We start from the raw sequence: 24,683 nt of genomic DNA on the forward strand, positions 1-24,683 counted from the left end.
GGACACAATCATAGTGAGCCGAAATTGCTGCAGCATGAACCTTAATAGAAGAGAAAGACAAACCCTTGTCCAGTAACTCAGTAAGATATTGAAGAGCCACACTCAAATTAGGCTCAGAAACATCAAAATCTTTTGCTGCACTCCAAAATAAAAATCTCTTCCATTTATCTGCGTACACTTTCCTTGTACTAGGCCTTCTAGCTTCCAAAATCACATTCAAAACTTGTTGTGGAAGTTGAGACCCTCTATGGTTCAAAACAGAATATGCCAGGCTGTCAGGTGCAGAGAGTGAAGTTTGACATTCAGCAAATGGCTGTCCTCCTGTGACAATAGGTGTGGAATTGAAGGCAAAGGCCATGGAGGCTTCCGTACCAGACTTCTCAGTAATGGGTACCAGTGCTGTCGAGGCCAATCTGGAGCTATTAAAATCATCCTTGGCTTGTCCTGTCTGACCTTTAGAAGTACCTTTGGGAGGAGAGGCAGAGGAGGAAAGGCATACACATGAAGATTGCTCCAATTGAAAGAAAGAGCATCCACTTTCCAAGCTGTGGGATGAAACCTTTTGTGCAAAACTTTGGCAGCTGATGGTTTAGTGGAGAAGCGAACAGATCTATGTCTGGAGTTCCCCATGACACTGTCAATTTCTGAAATACTTGAGGATCCAAATTCCACTCGTGGGGATCCATAATTGTCTGCTCAACACATCTGCTAAGGAGTTCTGTGCTCCTGGCAGAAACCTTGCCTGAAGATTGAGCTGTAAACTGAGAGCAGTCTCCCACAAAATCATTGCTTGCCTGCATAGAGGATAAGAATCGTTCCCCTTGCTTGTTGATGTACCACATGACAGTTGTGTTGTCTGTTAGAATCAACACCTGCCCTGGAAGAAGTAATTCCTTGAAAGCTATTAATGCAAACTGGACTGCTAACATCTCCTTCATGTTGATATGTAGATGTTGTAGTCTGGCAGGCCACTTGTTTTGTATCCACTTTCCATGTAGATGAGCTCCACAAGCTTTGTCTGAGGCATCTGTCGTTAAAATCTGACTCGCCTCTGGTCGGGTCACAGAGAGTCCCTTGTTTAGGTGACATTCCTGAGCCCACCATAAAAATTCCTTTTGAATGCAAGGTATTATTTGAATGACAGTGTCCAGATCCTGGCAGTGCTGTGTCCATACATTTTGAGATACCATTGTAGCTTCCTCATATGCAGTTTGGCATTGGGAAGCACCAGAATACAAGATGCCATGAACCCTAATGCTTGAAGGACTGTCCTTGCAGTCAGCACGGACTGATGAGATAGTTGACGGAAGTAAAGGGATAGACTCTTTTGTTTGTCCGGGGTTAGAAAGGCCATCTGGGATGCTGTATTCAGTCTCACACCCAGAAAGCACATGTCCTGAGAGGGTACTAGACTGGACTTTATTTCGTTCACAGAATACCCCAGGCATCTTAGCACTGCTATCACATATTCCAAATGATGAAGAAGCTCTTCCCTTCCTTGGGCCAAAATCAGGCAGTCGTCCAAATAAGGATAGATCTGTATTCCTTTTAACCTGAAGAAAGCTATCACTGGCGCCAGAACTTTCGTGAATACTCTGGGCAGTAGATAAGCCAAAGGGCAATGCAGAGAACTGATAGTGAGAAGTCCCAGCTCACAAACGCAGATACTTCCTGCAACTTAGTCTGATAGGAACATGAAGGTAAGCCTCCTTGAGATCCAAAGTTACCATCCAATGATCTTTGCCCAGCAGAGGTAAAAGCTGCTGTAACGTCAACATTTTGAACTTGGGAATGTCCAGATAAGTGTTGAGGGTAGATAAATCCAAAATTGGTCTCCACGTGTTCCCCTTCTTTGGTACTAGGAACAGGCGAGAGTAAAATCCTAGGCCCACTTCTGGCATAGGGACCGGCTGTATGGCCCCTATTTGGAGTAACAGAGAAACTTGCTTGTGAGCCTCTATTCTTTGTTGAGGAGGAATGTCTGGCATGCCTTTGAAAGGAGGCAAGGTATGGAAATAAAACCTGTAACCGTGGTGTATGATATCCAATACCCATCTGTCTTGGGTAATTAAACTCCAATTTTCTTTGAAAAGTGCCAACCTTCCTCCCAAAGGTGCTGCCAGGCGAGAAGGCTCTGGCAGCTGAAAAGGTAGGTCATTGGGTCTGTTTACGAAAGGACTGACCCCTGCCCTCACCGAAGACTGTGCAGGAGAACTCCCTGTTCTAGGCCTGAAAGAGCCCTGAGCTCTGCCCCTACCACGTCTAGATCTACCCCTAGACTGGGAATCATAAGAAGGATACGTCCACCCCTTAGTAGGCCAATTTCTACTAAACTTTGGAGGCTGGACCTGCAAAAAATCTTTAACAGTCTGCATAGACTTAGCCTTGTCTTCCATTTTCTTTAAAACTGCCTCAACAGGAGGACCAAACAACACATCAGATTGTAAAGGCGCATCTAAAATCCTTGTTTTAACATGTTCAGACAAATTTTGATCCCTTAGCCAGGCGTGCCTGCGAAGAACTGACCCAGTGGCAGCCACCCTAGGCGAGGCCTGTACAGCATCAAAACCACATTGCAAAGAATGCTTACCCACCTGTTCAGAAACATGCACTAAATCTTGCAACTCTTTACAATCAATACCTACTGCCAGAGCATCAACCTTAGACTTTAATTGTGAAAGGAGATAGTTCTGGTATTTCAACATGTGAAACTGGCAATTCAAAGCCCTCATAGCAAGAGTGGAAGAAGTATAAACTTTCTTTCCCCATCTATCCAAGGCCCTAGCCTCTTTGTCTGCAGGAACCGGATTCTTAACAACAGAAGCCTTAACACCTTTAGGCCCCTGACTAACAGTTTCTGGGTCAGCCCTAGGACTCTTAAAAAGATACTTATGAGCTTCAGGCACCCTGTAATACCTATCCGGCTTAACAGGAGCAGGAGGCAAAGAATCAGGATTAAGAGAAGCCTCTGCAAAAACATCTTCTACTACATCCAAAACAGGAGGTATAGCCAAAGGCCTATGCTGGGGTAAAAACAAAAATAACCTAAGCCTTTTCCTGGAACCAGAGAAGTCCTGACCTTCCCACTTAAAATGCACCCTCATGGAATGAAGAGTTTCTGAAAGAAAAATCCTCAGGAGGAGAAGCAGAAGGAGTAGAATCATCCAGATCAGAATCAGAATAAGGAGAGTACTCCTGCAAGTCTTCAGCCGAAGACTCTGAAACATCGAAGCCTGCTCAAAACCCCCAGCTCAGGCTCCAACCTAGGTCTCTTATCAGGAGGGGCATAGAACCCTAATTAAAGTAATCAAATCTTCTGCCATTTTAAGCATATGCTTCTTGGGCACAGTACCTGAAGAGCTAGGGGTAACACCAACTGAAGCCAAACCTGGCCTGCCCCTGGGAGAAGCCTTTGAAACAGAAGGAGAGGGCCTAGCCACCCTAGGAAGGGAGGGAGTATAGTAACCTGAGAAGCCCCTCAGCCTGACTTGCCTCCTGAGAGGCCACATCTTGCAATAATAAGGTCTCACCCTGGGAACACAAAGAAACCTCCGTGAGCCACCCGGCTCCACCGACACCTCCAAAGAACCGGTGTCCGGTACAGACGGTTCTTCCACCCTAGGCTTAACTGCCTTGTCCTTGCGCTTCTTGAAGCGGGCGCGGAGCATCCGGCGGCATTTTATAATTACACCGCTTCCCAAAGACTAACCTTGCATAATCCAACCTTCTCTTTATAGTGCGTTTATTAAATCTAGCACAAGAGCGACAGCCAACGTCGTGCTCAGGCCCTAAGCAAGGAATACACAAAGTATGATAATCTCTATGCGGTATCTGTTTCCCACAAGAAATACAATTATTGACTTTTTCTGACATTCGGTAAATCACTGAGGCAAGAAAAAACTAAAATATTCCCCAACGGGGTACTTAGCCAACTTTGAACTCGGTCTGAAACTTCAAACTTGAAAAATCTCAGAACGCCAACCGGCACTTGCAATGCTGCTTCTGCATCGGACCATGCGGCAAAAAAGACTGTGGATATGGCGTCGGTCATGCGCATTTGTACCCTGACGTCCTGATGTCAGTCAAATGCGCCTTGACCGACGTCAGCCTTATACTTTGATATTCGGGCCGACCGAGGACAGCGGACTACCCAAGTGTAAGGACTGCAGCAATGTGAGATGAAGAACATCCCACAGGTGATGACTGCAACAGTGAAACACGAAGAACATCCTTGAAAACTTCTTATCTCAGCTGAGATTTAGAGAATGCATTGAATAATTGGTCTTTCCTAAAGTTCTTTGTTCTATGTAAATAAAATCCAAGTTGTCTATGAATGTCAAGTAAAGTAAATGTAATGCATATTCTTCTTTGTTAGAGTATTTTGCTTGTTAGTATTTTGTAAAGAATACAAGCAAACTGACAGTATGGTTTATGCTGGACTCTGATGCCACCTTAGGGATGAAAGACTGATTTGGTTTTAGAAAAAATTGTCCTTATGAAAAAACAAAGTGATTTACATGAGACAGCTTGAAGTTCTGTAAACTTGGTGTCCTGGGCTACAGTCAGGATCAGGGTAACCAGGCGGTTAATTTCAGGGAGTCTAGGTGCGGAAAAGGATGCCTGCAAGGATGAGAGATCAGATCCAGCTTGTGAGCCACAGTCCAGGGTGGACTGAGCAGTTGTGACCAAAGATATGGGAACCAAACCTGTTGAGGCCAGTACAGGGCAATGAGGATCAACTTGGCCTTGACCCTTCTGGATTTCTGAATGAATTCCATAATTAGGGGAAACTGAGGGAATGCATAAAGGAGACCAGAGGACCAACTGTAGATCAGAGCTTCCCTTACTGACTGTCCCTGTGGAGTGCTCAGGGCAAAGTAACTGGTGCATTTCTTGTTCAGGTGGAAGGCAAATAGGTCACAGCAAGGTTGGCTCCAGAAGATTTCATTCGCCACTGTTGAATTGAGGGGACCATCTGTCAGTCAAGAGAATGCACCTGCTCAATCTGTCAGTTAATACATTGAAAGTCCGCAGGATATGCACTGCTACTGGACAATCATGGGAAGACATTGCCCACTGCCAAATCCTCATGGCCTCCCGACAAAGTGGGTAAGACCTGGCTTCTCCCCTGTCTGTTGCTGTATTAGACCACTGACATGTTGTCCCTCTGGATTGCAAACACACCCACTGGAAGACAGTCTTCAAATGCCTGTAACTCCAGAAGGACTGCTCTCATTTCTAGAACACTGATGTAGAGGTTATTCTCTAGGGATGTTCATGTACCTTGAAAAGTCTTTTCCTCATAATGCCCCCCAACCTAAATGGGAAGTGTCCGTGGTAACTACTGCTGTAGGAAGACAGAGGAGAAAATGGATGACCTGTTGTCAATGCTGATGACATGATCCACCATTCTATGCAAGTTCTGCATACTGTGGTTATCCTGACTGGAGTGTTGAGGGGTGATAATGTTGAGACCACTGGACTGACAAGAGTCCACTGCAGAACCTTCATATAAAATCTTAACACAGGAACAAGACTGACTGTTGAGTCCACCTGCCCTAGGAGTTTTAGAATTAAGCATGCTGGAGGGGATGGAATGACTAATATTTGTAATTCCATTTGGAAGACTGAATGAACCCTGCGCGGTAGCAAGATGGCTATCAAGTTGTGGTGTTTAGGTGGCATCCGATAAAGTCTAGATTTTGAGTTGCGAGCAGTTTGCTCTTCTGTGTGTTCACTATAAACTCCAGATGATGAAGTAGTTGGAGTAAGAAGTACCTCTGTAGAATTAGCAGATCTTTGGTCAGAGTGGTGAGGAGCCAGTTGTCTACAAACAAAATACCCGGAAACCTTGCAGCCTGAGGTAGACTGTTACTGCTGCCATGCATTTGGTAAACACCCAAGGGGCTGTGGTGAGTCCAAAGGGCAGAGCTCTGAATTGAAAATGAAACCAGAGCTGATGTGGGCTCGGTTGCCTCCCTTCAAAGCTGCATTGTGGGATTTGAAATATAAAAGCAACAATCGTGAGAGTCTTATGTCCCTCTTCCATAGTCTCCTGGTGATTTGTTTCATGACAGCATGAAAACAGCAGACCATCAATGGGTGCCTAAAAAAATTACCTTGATGAAGTCTGTGAGGAGCAGCCAAGAATGACGACAAAAAGTTATGCTGGTTCCTGCTGTTCTGACTACACCGTATGCAGAACTATGTGACATATGCATGTTGAAGTTTATAATAAATTACATGGCTGTCATCTGAAACTGCATTTTCAGCCTTAACTGTCCATCTGGAAACACCTTAAGTGACTAGCTCATTTGGTCAGCTACTTCTAGCCGGAATACTACCATGTGAGATAAGTGGTTTACTGCTCTCAGAGAAAATCTGGGGTATGCATTAACATGCTTCAGAACCTCTCCATGGCCCAAGATGTGTTTTTCAGAAGATGGAAAGCAACACTGTGTAGAACAGCTGCCATTTTAAGGTCTGTTACAATGACAGAATCTGGTTTGGCAGTCTCTATTCAGCAGGTCCAGTTTTTGAGAGGCCAAAGGAGCCTCTTAGGCCTCCTTGGGACAGCTGTAATAATATTGGGATTTTCCTATTCAATTTTGAATGCCATATACACCTTCCTGTTGACAGAAGGGACTACCCAATAGGAAGGCTGTGAGGACCAAAAGGCCTCTTGCAGGATCCCTTTTGGAGAGGTCATAACGTCTGAAGGCCACCTCTTCTATGATGATTAATCTATGCTTTTTCATCGCAAGGATTTCTCTAAACTAGGAAACTTGGGATTACCTGAGGGGATAGCGAAAAATCTACATCTTCATGAACAGTTGGTGTGGGGAGCTCCTAATAGGAGCATGAATACCCCCTGTGCTTATACTTAATACTTGGCCTTGGAGGTCCTGGTCTGAGGACAATTAAGAAGTCTTTAAAGATACAGACACTTGAGTATGACCTTTCAAAGGGTCTCCAAAGCTCCAGTCAGTGGGCAGCTAAAGTGTTAGGCAAAGAAGTTTCCTCTGTTGTGGCCTACGGCATAGTTAGAACAGACAATGGGGGCAGCAAATGCAGCACTTTAGCACTGTCAAAGTTAAGACAGATGTTGATGCCACACTCTAGGCAGATAGAACCAGCCCAAATGTCCAAGGTCTAAGCCAGCAGGTCAACAATGAAAAAGAATGCATGGAGTCAAGCTTGATCCCAACAGCCTGACCTCTGATATCATGACAGACACCCACCAACCCCAGGTCTGACATCAACAGCCTTGACCCTGAAGGCTGGAAAGCCAGCTCAGCTGACATCAGCAATGGCCCTAATAACTGGCATAGAAAGTGACCCTAACTAGGGGACTCCAAACCTCAGGCCTGAAGACACTCTCAATGGCAACAGCATCAGAGGTTAAGTCACTGAAACAGTAAGCAAAGTTGTTATGGGACAAGACCAGCTTATTAAAAATGTATATTAATTTCAGTTTATTAATGATACTACAATATGATTGTTAAAAAAAGCAAATATCATTTGTATGCAGGGCTGGGAAAAAAATACAGCTTCATAAGCTACATTATTACTGTTCTTTTCAAACTGCATTATTTTAGTATGTAATGAGAGAGAATATTATGTGCTGCATGAAGTGAGGCATGTAGTTATTACAAAAAGGAATTTGTTAGCCTGACTCCTCCAGGCTAGGAGTGCGTTGTATCTAGGGCAGGTTTGAAATATCCAAGGTCAGAAACAAGACCCCTTGGAAGCAGGTGAATCATGTATAGGAAGGTGTTCCCATGAAGTCTAAGGCAAAAATCATGAGGGATGAGGACATTTGCAAAGTTTTCTATAGGACACAGTCATTATAACTTAATGGAACTGCATGAATAGTTTGATAAGAAAATGTATAAAATTACAGTTTTTGTATGTAAAGTGAGAATGCTTCATCAAGGGCTATGAAGACAGACTCCCAGCGCTGTAAAAATAAAATTTCTGTTTGCACATCCTGAAGTGTTGTTCCTGACTAAAGGCATATAAGGCAAATTCTTAATGTTATTTATTTATGTCTATAACAATTTGGTGCCATTCCCTGGATCTGAACTTTGGTATTGCTGCAGGGAAGTTCTGGAATAGGGCCCATCACAGATTTTCTGTGAATTCCACACTGCTTTGTATGGAATAGTCAGAGACTCAGATGTGTAGCTATTCAGGGTGTGCAAACATACTAGCCTTGGTAGGGTAATTTTTTGTAAGGGAAAAAGGGTTGGTTTGTTTTTTTTTCTTTTTCTTTTTTTTTTAGACAATTTTAGCAAATGTAAGTGCATGACTGTGTTTTTGTTTGACTGAGTGGTTATAACATATACATTTATTAGTGGGAGGACCCCACAGTAAACGAGTATAGTAAATGTATGTGCACATACAGTAATGGACAAATTAACACAAGGATGTGCCTTGTGTCGAGGGCAGTACACTCAGGATTGAAAGGTAAGAAGTTGAAGAGATGTTTTTATTCTTTCAATGTATGAATATATGACAGAAAAAAGAAAAAGTTAAAAGCTAAAAATAAAGTTAAAACAAGTTCACCACATGATTGGGACGTAGACTATACAAGTTCATGAGCCCATAGCATGATTGGGACATAGACTATATACTATTAAAACAAATTCATGAGCATACTGCATGATAGGATGTAGAGGTATGCGTTGTTAAAATAAATTCATGAGCCCAAATGCACACCGGGACTTAACAGTGTGATTGTGTGAAAGTACTCTCAGAGGGTCAGAAAGTGTGGTCAGTTCTGGACACAGTACCTATCCGCCCCATTATCAAAACCGCAATGCTGGAGCTGTAACTTCTGATCTCACGCAAGGATGAAAGCAAGGGGGTGCTGTGGGAAAAGGCTGATTGAAACCTCTCCTCTGTTGCTGCATGCTGACAGACTTCCTACCTTTCCCTCCCTGTACGGTGTGTGGATTATTATAGTTATTTTCTGTCTTTGTAACTGCCAGGAACCAGGAGTTGTAAGGTAAGCCTAACATTTTTATTATTACTGATTTATAAAATAAGAAAAATGGGAGCAAAGATAAGCAAGCAAGATCAAATCCCTGAAAAGGGAAAACCTGCATATTTTATGTATTTTAACTATGGGAAGGAAAGTTGTAAATATCTGAATGACTAGTTTCAGCTTACTAAGAATTGTGCTGGTGGGGTATTTCCATTAAATGGAACTCATGATAAGACTAAATTGCTGACATTGAAAGGTATTTTGGAAGAAATTAAAAGCAAAGTAAGTGGGGAACAAATGACAGTATTTTATTCTTGGTACAGTGAAGCACTTAAAAGGGAAAATGAGTCAGCATTAAGAGGGTTGCAGGATGTTAATAAGAAATTGTTGCAACAAGTAAAAGAGGTTAAAAAAGGCAGTACAGACCAATAAACAGGAATCCCTTTATCCTGACTTAACAGGTTTGGAACAAACTGAGGATGGCCAGAAAGCAGAAACTTCTGAAGAGGACGATGATTCTCCAGTAGCTACTGCACCCCCACCCCCATATGCACCAGTACAGGTACCTCCTGTACAAGGCTCTGTTGTTTCTCAGACCCCTACCTTTCAGTCTACTGTCCATTGGACACCCAGTTCGTGTGATACTGGTACATCTCAGACTGGTTCCCCTGTTCAGTCTTCATCTTCTGAACAGGCATCTGCAGCAGAGGGGGTTCTTCTTCCTATCCTTCTCAGATAGCTTCTACTTCCCCAACAGGGGCATTAGTATTTGACACTCCTGTATCTCACCATACACGCTCACATGACAGGGTACAACAAGAGATTACAACCTCTGGAGGGGATCTATTGGCACCTCTCAGGGAAATTTTGGGGGTTAACAACAGGGAACTTGTTCATCGTCCTTGGACCCCTGCCGATTTGCATACTATCTCTAAAAATGTTCCAAATATTACAGATGATCCATTAAAATTCAAAGAAGAATTAAAAGCTATAATAGAATGTTACAATCCTACTTAGACGGATTTAAATCAACTGCCGAGGGTAGTTATTTCAGATGAAATAAGAAAGCAGTTACTGGAAAAGGCTAAAATAACAGATTTCACTCTCATAGGGAATGCATTAACAGATAAAAGAACAGCATTGTTAAACAAGAGTATGGATGTATGTCAAGTTAGGACTCATTGGTCTAAAATACAGGCATGTAAACAAAATAAAGGGGGAACCCCTGCAGACTGAGTCACCTTAAAACAGTATTTGCTAGACATTCAGGAATACCAGACCCAGAAGCGCAAGCTAAGCCAGCTATCGCAGCAGCCTTTTTGCAGGGTCTCAGTGCTCATAGACTGGCAAGGAAAGGACTTAGAGTCTTTATTAAGTACTGCAAATCACTGTACAGAGTATCAAGAAAAATGAAGAAAGGATACGGAGGATAAGCTGTTAACTTTACAAATCAGGCAGCTGGAAAATCCAAGGGGTCGAGGTAGAAGCAAAGGAAGGGATAGAGGAATTGCTAGAAGATTTAGCAAAAGTGTTGGTTGAGGGGAATAAGGTGCAGCTGGTTGGCAACGAGCTGGCAGTGCTCCTCCAGCTTCATCTAATACATCTTGCTTTAATTGTGGAGAAGCAGAACATTGGAGAGGGGAGTGCCCACACAGGCAAATGCAGAGAGTCCAAGACACTTGGACTGAGTGGCAACCAAATTATAAAAATGAAGTTTTTTCTCCATCACCTCCTCAGATTGGAAGGAGTCAGGAAGCTCCATACTGACTAGGTCAAGAAAATAAAACAGAAGTAAATCTTAACCCTCTACTGCCAACAGACCAAAATGGGCCCAATGTTGAGATGAAAATAAATTCAAAGAAAACCTCATTTCTAGTGGACACTGGAGCTACTAGGTCAGTGCTAAAAAGTACTTCAGATACTCAAATACCAGTATCAGAGCATAAAGTAAAGGCAGTTGGCGTAACAAATACTATGGTTACGTATCCTGTTTCAGAACCCATCCCCATTTCTTTAGGTCCGATTGAAAAGCATTCTTTTCTTTTTAGAACTACTGCACCAGTAAACCTACTAGAAACAGATTTGTTATGTAAGCTGGGTTGTACTATTTACTGTACCCCAGAAGAGGTGTATCTAAATGTTCCAACAGAATCAGAGGGGGAAGTACTGGCAGTTTTAGCAGAAGCTGAGGAACAGCCTGTTGGAAGCATACAGGCAGATGAAGACTTACTACGGCAGGTATCTACCAACTTGTGGGCCAAGCATGCAAATGAAGTAGGCATACTGAAATCAGCATAACCAGTAAAAATAAAATTAAATCCCTCAAAACCTCTCCCTAGAGTTCCACAAGAACCACTAAAGCTGGAAGCAGAGCAGGGAATCAAACCTGTAATTCAGTCTCTGATACAGCAAGGAATAATACCAGCTAGAAGCCCTTGTAATACTCCTATTTTTCCAGTGAAAAAGGCAGGGAAGGATACTTATAGATTTGTACAAGACTTAAGGGCTGTAAATAATGCAGTACTACCTACTTTTCCTGTTCCAAATCCAGCAACAATACTGAGTTGCATACCACCAACAGCTAGTTACTTTTCTGTGATAGATTTATGTTCAGCATTATTTTCTATAACTATTCATCCTGATAGTCAGTTTCTGTTTGCTTTTACTTATCAGGGACAGCAATATACATGGACACGGTTGCCACAAGGATATACTGAATCTCCTTTATTATTTTCTCAAATTCTAAAAAAAGATTTGGAGAATGTGACATTTCCAGGTGGGTCTGTGCTAGTACAATATGTAGATGATTTACTAAGAGCATCAGACTCCTTTCAGCAATGTCAGCAGGATACCTTGCATCTTCTGACTATCCTTGCAGAAAAGGGACACAAAGTGACTAGAGAAAAACTACAACTGTGGTCATCTCAGGTACATTATCTTGGTCATTTAATATCCTAGGGTAGCAGGCAAGTGTTACCATCTCGTATTGATGCAATAACTAAGGCCCCACGTCTGACTACTCAGAGACAGCTTAGGTCTTTCCTAGGTATGACAGGATACTGTAGACAGTGGATCCCTAACTGCGCAGAAATTGCCAAACCTTTGACAAATCTTTTAAAGCAGGATACACCAGAGCCTCCTCCTTTGGAACAGTGAAGACGAAAATTAATTTCAGAACTTGAAGCAAGCTTTAGCTACTGCCCCAGCTTTGGGGTTACCAGATTATAAATAAACCTTTTATTTTATTTTGTCATGAAAGAAATGGATTTGCTCAGACAGTACTTGCACAAAAACATAGGGACAGCTATCTTCCATTGGCTTATTACAGCACAGCACTTGATTCTGTTGCAAAAGGGTTTCCACCTTGTTTAAGGGCAGTTGCCGCTGCTGCCATTCTAGTTAATCTGGCACAATCGTTGGTGCTTGAGAATGATCTCACAGTAGCTGTCCCTCATTCTGCATCATCTCTATTGTCAAAATGAAAACCCAACCACTCTTGACTGCACGTCTAACTTGATATGAACTTACACTTCTTCTTTCTGATCCCTCCATTTCTTTGATCCGCTGTACTGTTCTAAATTCTGCATTTCTGTTGCCTACTGCTGAGGATGGTGAAGAGCATGATTGTGTGTGTGTGTGTGTGTGTGTGTGTGTGTGTGTGTGTGTGTGTGTGTGTGTGTGTGTGTGTAACTATTTGCTTTCTCCTAGGGAGGACTTAAAGGACACTCCTATAACCAATGCTGACATGCATCTGTTTGTGGATGGCTCCTTTAAAAGAGATCAAACAGAAAAGGTGATCTCGGGAATAATAGTCTGTACCAAAGAAACAATATTGTTGCAACAAAGATTAGAGGGTGTTCACTCTGCCCAAATAGCTGAGCTAGTGGCTTTGCAAAAAGCCTATGAGTTAGCCAAAGACTAGGTGGCCAATATTTTTACAGACAGCCATTATGCTTTCGGGGTGGTACATGACTTTGGGCAACTTTGGAGAGGGAAGGTTTCTGACCTCTTCAGGAAATCAAATAAAAAATTCAGGGTATACAAAATCATTGTTAGATGCACTTTTGTTACCTAAAAAGCTGTCTGTAATCAAATGTTGTGCCCATCAAAAAGACATAGATGCTGTAACAAAGGGCAATAATTTGGCAGACCAAGCTGCTAAACAAGCAGTAGAAGACTGTTGTAAAGATCTGTGCATGTTAACTATGACAAATTCCAACAGTAATGATGTGTTTGACTTTAAAACGTTGTCAGCCTTTCAAGCTGAAGCATCACAGGGAAAAGTTCTGCGGTGGCTTAAGGATGGATGTAGAAAAACCTCTGATGGCATATGGTGTCATCTGGACGACCGATGGGTGGCGCCTGCCTTTTTGCTACCTTACCTGGTTAAGGACATACCATCTACCAGCCCATGCAGGTGAGACAGCTTTATTTAATCAAATTACCCGAAGTTGGTATGCCCCTCATGTCTCCTCTTTGATACTTCAGTATGTACAAAATTGTAGTATTTGCTCGGAATATAACATAAGCAAACATGTCAACAGCAAATCTGCATGTTTACCTCCACCCTGGGGACCTTTTGTTAATATACAGCTGGATTTCATCCAGATGCCAAAGAGTAATAATTTACAATTTATTTTGGTGGTAGTGTGTATATTCTCAGCATGGGTGGAAGCTTACCCATGTCGCAAAGCTGATGCAGTCACAGTTATTAAAAAATTGTTATCTGATTATATACCGATATTCGGTATACCCAGCATTGTTAACAGTGGCCAGGGAACTCATTTTAAAAAGTTATGTAAAGCGTTTAATAGTAAGTTGAGTCTTCACTGTCCCAACCATCCCCAGTCATCTGGATTAGTGGAAAGGGTAAACAGGACCCTTAAAAATAAAATTTTGAAGATTTGTGCTGAAACCCATTTAAAGTGGTCCGAAGCCCTTCCCTTAGCATTAATGAGTATGAGGGCTTCACTGAATGCCACCATGAAATTGAGTCCATATGAGATATTAATGGGGAGACCCATGACCCTTCCAGCTACCCCTTCAGTAGGAAATGCCGATTTAACTTTGTCAGATGATGCTATGATTTCTTATTGTAGGAGGCTCCTCAAAATTTTGCAGCAATATCATCGAACAGTAAGAGCAGCGTTACCAAAGCCTCCTGACCAGCCCTGTCATCAACTACAACCGGGTGATTGGGTATATGTGAAAGTTTTTCAGAGGAAAAACTGCCTAAGCCCGAGGTGGAAGGGACCTTTCCAGGTCCTACTTACCATTGTAACCACAGTTCGCTGTGCAGGACTACCAACGTGGATCCATTCATCTCATTGCAAGAAGACCTGTCGTGTGGGGACCCCACACGAATTATCTCAGGCAACAGAGGGAAATCGAGGTGTGACAGATAAATCATCTGCCCAGTGAGAAGGTCAGCTTCAGCAGCAGTCCATTATGAATCCAGTGACAACAGGTACTTTTGCTTTGTTTCTGCTGCTGTTCCCATCTGTAAACTGGTCGAGAGAAAACAGTTTCTTGCTGGTCTTTCGGCAATATGCCAAGGATCTATACAAAACAAACTGCTGGATATGTTCGCATATACCTCATCATTCTAAGCCAGGGATTCCTATGATTCTCATCCATGCATCACAGGTGTCATTTGAAAAGGACCTTAATGACAACAGCTTAACCTGGCGTAATGTAACTGATTTTTCAAAGGTTGTGTCTCTTCAACTTGCAACCACACATCATGGAGCCACATGTTACGCCAGAAATGGGACAGTACCAGTAGGAAAAAGCAAATGTAATGACACCAGGCATGAACGTGTGTTAGACTCTTTGCTCTTAAAAAGCTATCCCTGGAGGCATGGCATGGGCATGATAAGTGACTGTTACTACATCTGTGGTGATCGTGCCTACCCCTGGTTGCCTACAAACTGGTCTGGATGTCGCTTTGTAGGTTATATTACTCCTACGATTCAACATTTTGAACACCCACCAGCAGGTAGACTGCGAAATAAGCAAGCAATCCACCGGGCAGAAGTACTTTCAATTTTTAATCAAGGGTATGGAGTGCAAAGGACAATCCTTGAAATCATCATGCTTGCTCAAATTCTACAGGAGGTGGCCAATGAAACTTCACATCACATCAGGATGGCAAATCGAGAAATTACTGAAATGTGAACTGTGCTGTTACAGAATCAAATGGCACTTGATATAATGCTTGCTGCAAAAGTGTGGGGGGGTCATGTGCCCTCATAGGGAGTCATTGCTGTTCATATATTAGTGACTATCATGATGAACAGGAAAAACTGGCAAATTTCATGGAACAAAGGGCCAAAGAGTTGGACAGCACATCCAAAAAATTGGACACTTTTTGGATGGCTCGGCAGTATTTTTGGTAAAGTGGAAACTAGCATGATCCAGGGTATTGTCATTGTACTGTTTACTAAATTTGTGATCATTTTGGTATTTTCCATTCTAAAGGCAGTGATTACAGGATGTTTAACTTCACTTATACATGAAATGCCGCTGCATGCACAAATCAATGACTGTTCTATTTTGACAGAAATTGATGATGAATATTATGATGCTGAGGCATATTTTATCAAGTTAAGAAAATAAAATATAATTATATGTATAGTATGACGCATAGTGTCAGAGGGAGGAAACTGTTATGGGACAAGACCAGCTTATTAAAAATGTATATTAATTTCAGTTTATTAAGGATGCTATAATATGATTGTTAAAAAAAAGAAAATATAATTTGTATGCAGGGCTGGGAAAAATATAGCTTCATAAGCTACAGTATTACTGTTCTTTTCAAACTGCATTATTTTAGTATGTAATACGAGAGAATAGTACATGTTGCATGAAGTGAGGCATGTAGTTATTACAAAAAGGAATTTGTTAGCCTGACTCCTCCAGGCTAGGAGTGCATTGTTGCTAAGGTAGGTTTGAAACATCTAAGGTCAGAAACAAGACCCCTTTGGAACCACGTGAATCATGTATAGGAAGGTGTTCACATGAAGTCTGAGGCGAAAATCATTACAATTTTTGTATGTAAATTGAGAATGCTTCATCAAGGGCTATGAAGACTGACTGCCAGCGCTGTAAAAATAAAATTTCTGTTTGCAAATCCTGAAGTGTTGTTCCTGACTAAAGGCATATAAGGTAAATTCTTAATGTTATTTATTTATGACTATAACAAAGTTGACGAAGAAGGTATCGACCCTAAAGGCTGTGGTCCCACCATCGCAAACACAGTCAACATTGACATACAAGTTGCCTACATCAGTGTCTGCTAGTCTGAAGTCAGCCTCACAGGCGCCAATGCCCAAATGAGGAGCAGTGAAGATAACCAAGAAGTCCTGGCTGAAAAACTAAGCAAAATAAACTCCTATGACTGCCCTAGTACTGGAGGAGGAGAAAGGCACAAGTCATTTTTTACTGGATCATAAAAAGGCTCCCATCATCTTTTCATAGTCATATTATACAACTGGAATTAAATGGTTTCTGAAGGGGATAGCAAAAGTCCTGAGTTCTACAGAATCTGACAATTAATACATTACCAGTTCAGACATGTTGAATGGGTGACTAATTAGAAAATTTTGACTGACATTTCTGACACACCAGAATGGGAATGAGTGGAAGCAGACTTTCCTATCCATGGCTTCCTGGTAGTATGACCTGGAGGTGACCCCTTGCCTATCAATTGTATCAGTTCTTACAACTGTAAGTCTTATATTTCTCTTTTTATTCTATTTCCATTTCTGCCCTTAAACCTGTCTGAATCATGCTTGGAAGGTATGGGCTCTGTCCAAGAGGATGATGGTTAACCTTGAAGTAGAGCTCAAGGTCTACCCCCCTTTCTAGAGAGGACCAAAAAGTCTGTGTAAAGTACAGTTTTGTACCTACCATAAATGTAGATGTTCGAAGATCCACATTGCTGCAGTCCTAACACTTGGGGTAGTCCGCTGTCCCAGTCGGCCCGAATACCAAAGTATAAGGCTGACGTCGGTCAGGGCGCATTAGTCTGACGTCAGGACGTCAGGGTACAAATGCGCATGACCGACATCATATCCTCAGTCTTTTCTTGCCCCAGATGTCAGAAGACCCTAAAAGATAAGGCCAAAACCAAAAACACCAAACACTCCTGTACCAAATATATATACAATATATACAATTTACAAAGTACAACCCCACCCACACAACCACCCCTAAACACAGAGGGAAGGAGGGAGGGTAATTGGACTGCAGCAATGTGGATCTTGAACATCTACATTTATGGTAGGTACAAAACTGTACTATGTTCTTCATCCCACATTGCTGCAGTCCTAACACTTGGGTAGAATCCCAAAGCAGAGGTAAGGGAGGCTGGCAAATCATAAAGAAGCTGGAGCTGTCAACATGCCCTGCAAAATAGCCGTGGCAAAACCAGCCCTAGATTTAGAGTAGAGAGGAAGGTGGTAATGCTTAGAGAAAGTATGTACTGAACTCAAAGTAGCTGCCTCCAAAATATCCTTAGTTGCCACCCCCCTTAGAAATGCTGTTGAAGTGGCAGTAGCCCTAGTGGAATGAGGCCTAATCCCAGCTGGAATCTCCTTGCCATGATGGGAATAACAAAATGCAATGCAAAACCCAATCCACTTAGAAATAGTTTGTTTTGACACAGGCTTGCCCTGAGAACTCAAAGCAAAAGAAACAAACAACTGCTGAGACTGCCTAAAATCCTTAGTCCTGCTTAAATAATAACGCAACTGCCTGTGTACATCTAAAGTGTGCAAAATCCTTTCCCCTTATTTTCGGGATCTGCATAAAAAGTGCGCAAATGAATAGTTTGGTTTAAAGCCACACTAGAGACCACCTTAGGCATAAAGGAAGGATTAGTGCGTAATGATACCCTATCCTTATGGAAAATCAAAAAAGGCTCAACCGCCATAAGGGCCTGCAATTCAGAAACCCTTCTTGCAGAAGTAATGGCCAACAAAAAAGCAGTCTTCCATGACAAGTATTTCAATTCAGCAGTAGCCGAGGCTCAAAGGGTTGTAGAGTAAGTTTCTCCAACACAAAATTGAGGTCCCAAGCAGGAGTAGGAGCTCTATGTGGGGGTCTTATATTCTTTGCCCCTCTAAGAAATTGTTTAAACAAAGGATGAGAAAACAATGGTGGGTCACAATCATAGTGAGCTGAAATTGCTGCAGCATGAATCTTAATGGAAGAGAAAGACAAACCTTTGTCCAATAACTCAGTAAGATATTGAAGAGCCACACTCAAATTAGGCTCAGAAACCTCCAAATCCTTTGCTGCACTCCAAAATAAAAATCTCTTCCATTTGTCTGCATACACTTTCCTTGTACTAGGTCTCCTGGCTTCCATAATCACATTCAAAACTTGTTGAGGAAGTTGAGACCTGCTGTGGTTCAAAACAGAATATGCCAGGCTGTTAGATGAAGAGAGTGAAGCTTGACATTGAGTAGATGACCGTCCCTCTGAGACAATAGGTGTGGAATCAAAGGTAAAGGCCATGGAGGCTTCCTTACCAGACTCCTCAGTAATGGGTACCAGTGTTGTCGAGGCCAATCTGGAGCTATTAAAATCATCCTTGGCTTGTCTTGTCTGACCCTTAGGAGTACCTTTGGGAGGAGAGGCAGAGGCGGAAAGGCGTACACATGAAGATTTTTCCAACTGAAAGAAAGAGCATCCACTTTCCAAGCTGTGTGATGAAACCTTTTCGCGCAAAACTTTGGCAGCTGGTGGTTTAGTGGAGAAGCGAACAGATCTATGTCTGGAGTTCCCCATGACACTGTCAATTTTCGAAATACATGAAGATCCAGTTTCCACTGTGGGGATCCATGATTTGCCTGCTTAACACATCTGCTAAGGAGTTCTGTGCTCCCGGCAGAAACCTTGCCTGAAGATTTAGTTGCAAGCTGAGCGCAGTCTCCCACAAAATCATTGCTTGCCTGCATAGAGGATAAGAATGTGTTCCCCCTTGTTTGTTGATGTACCACATGACAGTTGTGTTGTCTGTTAGAATCAACACCTGCCCTGGAAGAAGTAACTCCTTGAAAGCCAGTAATGCAAACTGGACTGCCAACATCTCCTTCATGTTGATATGTAGATGCTGTAGTCTGGCAGGCCACTTGTCTTGTATCCACTTTCCATTCAGATGAGCTCCCCAAGCTATGTCTGAGGCATCTGTCGTTAGAATCTGACTCGCCTCTGGCCGGGTCACAGAGAGTCCCTTGTTTAGGTGACATTCCTGAGCCCACCACAAAAATTCCTTTTGAATGCAAGGTATTATTTGAATGACAGTGTCCAAATCCTGGCAGTGCTGCGTCCATACATTTTGAGATACCATTGCAGCTTCCTCATATGCAGTTTGGCATTGGGAAGCACCAGAATACAAGATGCCATGAACCCTAAGGCTTGAAGGACTGTCCTTGCAGTCAGCCCGGACTGAAGAGATAGTTGATGGAAGTAAAGTGAAAGATTCTTTTGTTTGTCCGGGGTTAAAAAGGCCATCTGGGTTGCTGTATTCAGTCTCACACCCAGAAAGCACATGTCTTGAGAGGGTACTAGACTGGACTTTATTTCGTTCACAGAATACCCCAGGCATCTTAGCACTGCTATCACATATTCCAAATGCTGAAAAAGGTCTTCCTTTTCTTGAGCCAGAATCAGGCAGTCGTCCAAGTAAGGATAGATTTGTATTCCTTTTAGCCTGAAGTAAGCTATCACTGGAGCCAGAACTTTTGTGAATACTCTGGACGCAGTAGATAAGCCAAAGGGCAATGCAGAGAACTGATAATGGGAATTCCCAGCTCGAAACGCAGATACTTTCTGCAACTTAGTCTGATAGGCACATGAAGGTAAGCCTCCTTGAGATCTAAAGTTACCATCCAATGATCTTTTCCCAGCAGAGGTAAAAGCTGTGGCAACGCCAACATCTTGAACTTGGGAATGTCCAGATAAGTGTTGAGGATAGACAAATCCAAAATTGGTCTCCACGTGTTCCCCTTTTTTGGTACTAGGAACAGGCGAGAATAAAATCCTAGGCCCCTTTCTGGCACAGGAACCGCTGAATGGCCCCTATTTGGAGTAACAGAGAAATTTGCTTGTGAGCCTCTTTTCTTTGTAGAGGAGGAATGTCTGGCATGCCTTTGAAAGGAGGCAAGGTATGGAAATAAAACCTGTAACCGTGGTGAATGATATCCAATACCCATCTGTCTTGGGTAATTAAACTCCAGTTTTCTTTGAAAAGTGCCAGCCTTCCTCCCAAAGGTGCTGCCAGACGAGAAGGCTCTGGCAGCTGAAAAGGCAGGTCATTGGGTCTGTTTACGAAAGGACTGACCCCTGCCCTCACCAGAAGACTGAGCAGGTGAACTCCCTGTTCTAGGCCTAAAAGAACCTTGAGCTCTGCCCCTGCCACGCCTAGACCTACCCCTAGACTGGGAATCATAAGAAGGATATGTCCACCCCTTAGTAGGCCAATTTCTACTAAACTCGGAGGCTGAACCTGCAAAAAATCTTTAACAGTCTGCATAGACTTAGCCTTGTCCTCCATTTTCTTTAAAACTGCTTCCACAGGCGAACCAAACAACACATCAGATTGTAACGGAGCATCTAAAATCCTTGTCTTAACATGCTCAGCCAAATTCTGATCCCTCAACCAGGCGTGCCTGCGAAGAACAGAACCAGTGGCAGCCACCCTCGAAGAGGCCTGTACAGCATCAAAACCACATTGCAAAGAATGCTTACCCACCTGTTCAGAAACATGAACTAAATCCTGCAACTCTTTACACTCAATACCTTCCGCCAGAGCATCCACCTTAGACTTCAATTGTGAAAGGAGATAATTTTGGTATTTTAACATGTGGAACTGGCAATTCAAAGCCCTCATGGCTAAAGTGGAAGAAGTATACACCTTCTTTCCCCATCTATCCAAAGCCCTTGCCTCTTTATCAGGAGGAACAGGATTTTTAACAACAGAAGCCTTAACACCTTTAGGCCCCTGAGAAACGGTTTCTGGGTCTGCCCTAGGACTCTTAAAAAGATACTTATGAGCTTCAGGCACCCTATAATACCTATCCGGTTTAACTGGAGCAGGAGGCAAAGAATCAGGGTTCAGGGAAGCCTCTGCAAAACATCTTCCACCACATCCAGAACAGGAGGTATAGCCAAAGGCCTGTGCTGGGGTAAAACAAAAATTCCCTTAGCCTTTTCCTGGAATCAGAAAAATCTTGACCTTCCCATTTAAAATGCTCCCTCATGGAATGAAGAGTCTCTGAAAAAGAAAAATCCTCAGGAGGAGAAGTCAAGGAGTAGAATCATCTACATCAGAATCAGAATAAGGAGGATACTCCTGCAAGTCTTCAGCCAAGACTCAGAAGCCTCGAACACTGCTCAAAACTCTCAAGCTCAGGTTCCACCCTAGGCCTCTTATCAGGAGGGGGCATAGAACCTCTAATCATAGTAATCAAATCTTCTGCCATTTTAAGCATATGTTTCTTAGGCAGAGACCCTGAAGAACTAGGAGAAACCCCCACTGAAGTTAAACCTGGCCTGCCTCTCGAGGAAGCCTTGGAAACAGAAGGGGAGGGCCTAACCACCTTAGGAAGGGAGGGAGAACAGCTACCTGAGAAGCCCCTCAGCCTGGCCTACCTCCTGAGAGGAAACATCCTGTAACAGTAAAGTCTCTCCCTGAGACTCCAAAGAGACTTCTGGCAGAACCTCCGGCTCCACCGAGCCCTCTAAAGAACCGACGTCCGGGACAGATGGCTCTTCCAACCTAGGCTTTGCTGCTTTGTCCTTGCGCTTTTTTTAAGCGGCGCCGGAGCATCCGGCGGCATTTTATAATTACAACGCTTCCCAAAACTAACCTGGCACAGTCTAACCTTCTCTTAATAGTGCGTTTGTTAAATCTAGCACAAGAGCGACATCCAACAACGTCGTGCTCAGGCCCTAAGCAAGGTATACACAAGGTATGGTAATCCCTATGAGGTATCTGCTTCCCACAAGAAATACAATTATTCACTTTTTCTGACATCCGGTTAAATACTGAGGCAAGAAAAATCCAAAATATTCCCAACGGCGTACTTAGCCAACTTTGATTCGGTCTGAAACTCCGACTTCAGAAAATTTCAGAACGCCAACCTGCACTCGCAATACTGCTTCTGCATCGGACCATGCGGCAAAAAAGACTGAGGATATGACGTCGGTCATGCGCATTTGTACCCTGACGTCCTGACGTCAGACTAATGCGCCCTGACCGACGTCAGCCTTATACTTTGGTATTCGGGCCGACTGGGACAGCGGACTACCCCAAGTGTTAGGACTGCAGCAATGTGGGATGAAGAACATCAGTAATTGTTTTTTGCGATCCTTAGTAGGTAATGGAGCAAAGGATGCACAGATGTCACATTCAACAGTGATGTATTCTTCTCTCAAGCAAAACACATATAAAATACATCTATTTTGAGGTGGGATTTTCTGCTCATATTTACAGTTTTTGAAAGTTCTATTGAATACATCTAAAACTGTGAATCCTGACAAAAACAGCTAAGCAATGCACAACTGTAACGTAAAGTGTGGATCTACTTTATTAACTCAAACACCTGCTGCCACCTAAGTATCACTATACTCACGACTGATAGTGAATTGTAAAAAAGAGGTGTTTCTTGCAGGTGCTAACCTCCCCCCCAACAATGGGATATGTAACATATCATGGATCTAGAAATATGCTGCCTCAAAAGTTGCAGAAACTCAAAGTAGGTATATTTACAACAGTAGTTTGCATACACATTTAAGTGTCTCATGCTGAAATGGACAGATGAGCATTCAGCTGCAATCAGGAAAACAATGATAAGCTGAACACCAAATAAGTGAAAGACAAATGCAAAGAACACAAGTACAAATAGCAACTGCACCACCACAACAGAACAAATATCAAGTAAACCTGTAAGGGTAGGATACTAAAAATACTAAGATTTAGGGAGGGGATGAGAGGAACTAGAAAACTACCTAAAAAACAAAAAGACCGGTATGACCTGAAAAGTAGATCAAACAGAAAAGCAGAAGCAAATAACCAACTGTAAATTGAATTTATTCTCTCAAAAACGCAGTCTTTAAACAAAGCAGTCTAGGGCTATTTCTTAGGTGTTACCCTGACGCATGTCAAAGAGATCTGGAGAGGAAATTCATTTACAAAGCACAATGACAAAATGGGGACAGGCTTATCAGTCTGTGAAAAATATACATGCTAAACTGAATACAAATCAGTTGCATTAGTCTAGCTGACAAGGACAGACTTTCTCATACAAACCTGTAGTTATCTTACACTGCACAGGCATTGCGTAAAGCTGTTTTTTTTTCTGATATCTACACCTGGAAAAAAAATACTGTTTCTATGTAAGCCAGCTGACCCAAGTATGGTACGGCAATCAGAGTAAACCATCTGATGCCAGGTATTAAAAGTCAGGATTAAAAGCAAGATTTCCACTTCCCAATAACAAAGAGATTGCATCTTGAGTTGGTTTGGCAATGAATGCAAACAAATATGATGGGATGTGCAGGGAAATGATTAATTAATACAGGAATGTCACATACACATTCTAACACAGCCTTTTGTGATACCAAATAATTTAAAGACAGGAAGGTAGTGAAAATGAATATAGATTAGGCTGGAAGCTTGTGAAACAGAAGAATGCAGGTACTTACTTGAAATAATGATGAAGCATATAGTAAGGTTCCATCTCCTCCTAGGCAAATAATAAAATCTATCTGATCTGAGATATCATCATAATCTAAAAAAAGAAAAAAAGTCACAAATTATACCATGGAACATACAAACTCTAACAAGCTATTTGTCTAGCATCCCACTTCATGCTGCAGCTTGCTTAATTGCCAAGTATAATTCTAACTGATAAAAATCTTGAAGTACCTGGTTTAATGAGCCGAATAATTACAGTCCTCTATAATGTACACTAACATTTTTGTCAATGTAAACTAGATTGCGGGTGGTACAGTGATATATTGAGTAGCACTGTCACTTCACAACACCAGAAAATGCACTAGAATGCAAAATAAGGGTTAAACAGAAAAAAGTCATGCAAGTTCTCACCTTTAGAGTAAATCTTCAAAACAGATATCTACAGCATGTGCCACATACGTTGCTGATTTAAGTAAAACAAAACATGCTAATTTACTGTCCGCAATCTGCAGGAAGAGAGACTTCACTTCAATCATTATGATCTGTTTAGTTATTCACCATACATGAGTTCTCCCATCTACTTTTTCACAAAAATATATTCTGTACTGAGAAGAAGCACTATTACCAAACCTGGAAAATCATCATAACTCCAGGTCAAACTGTTGTGGGGGGGGGGGGGGGTGCAAAACCGGCAGAGACCTCACCTGATACAGGCCTCTCTCAACGAGACTCCTGCAGCTATACTACTCTACTATGAAGAAGATTCTGCAGCAGGTATGGTAAAATTGCACAATACTTCAACTCAGCCATTTACAGACCCACATACACTTGTGGCTAATAAAGCAAACAGTATGCCAGATTTCTTCCAATGCCAAAGCCGGAAAAAGCTGTTTTCACATCATTGAAGATTATGAGTGCACAACAAAGTCTAACCTCTTATTTTCCCCATAACCAAAAGAAAACAAGAGACAGACTGATTTTAAAGGA

The 24,683-nt window shown here is 42.4% G+C and overlaps 1 protein-coding gene across 1 annotated transcript in view; it reads right to left on the reverse strand.

The window, feature by feature from the left end:
* NADK (NAD kinase) overlaps positions 1-24,683 on the reverse strand; it is a 1,020,436-nt gene that overhangs the window by 706,723 nt on the left and 289,030 nt on the right. The window contains exon 4 of the mRNA XM_044056259.1: positions 23,705-23,790. Within this exon, the coding sequence (XP_043912194.1) occupies positions 23,705-23,790 (86 nt within the window). The remainder of the gene's footprint in view (positions 1-23,704; positions 23,791-24,683) is intronic.

Source organism: Protopterus annectens, chromosome 14.part0 (assembly GCF_019279795.1).
Source record: "Protopterus annectens isolate FY-2018-M chromosome 14.part0, PAN1.0, whole genome shotgun sequence".
NCBI lineage: Eukaryota > Metazoa > Chordata > Ceratodontiformes > Protopteridae > Protopterus > Protopterus annectens.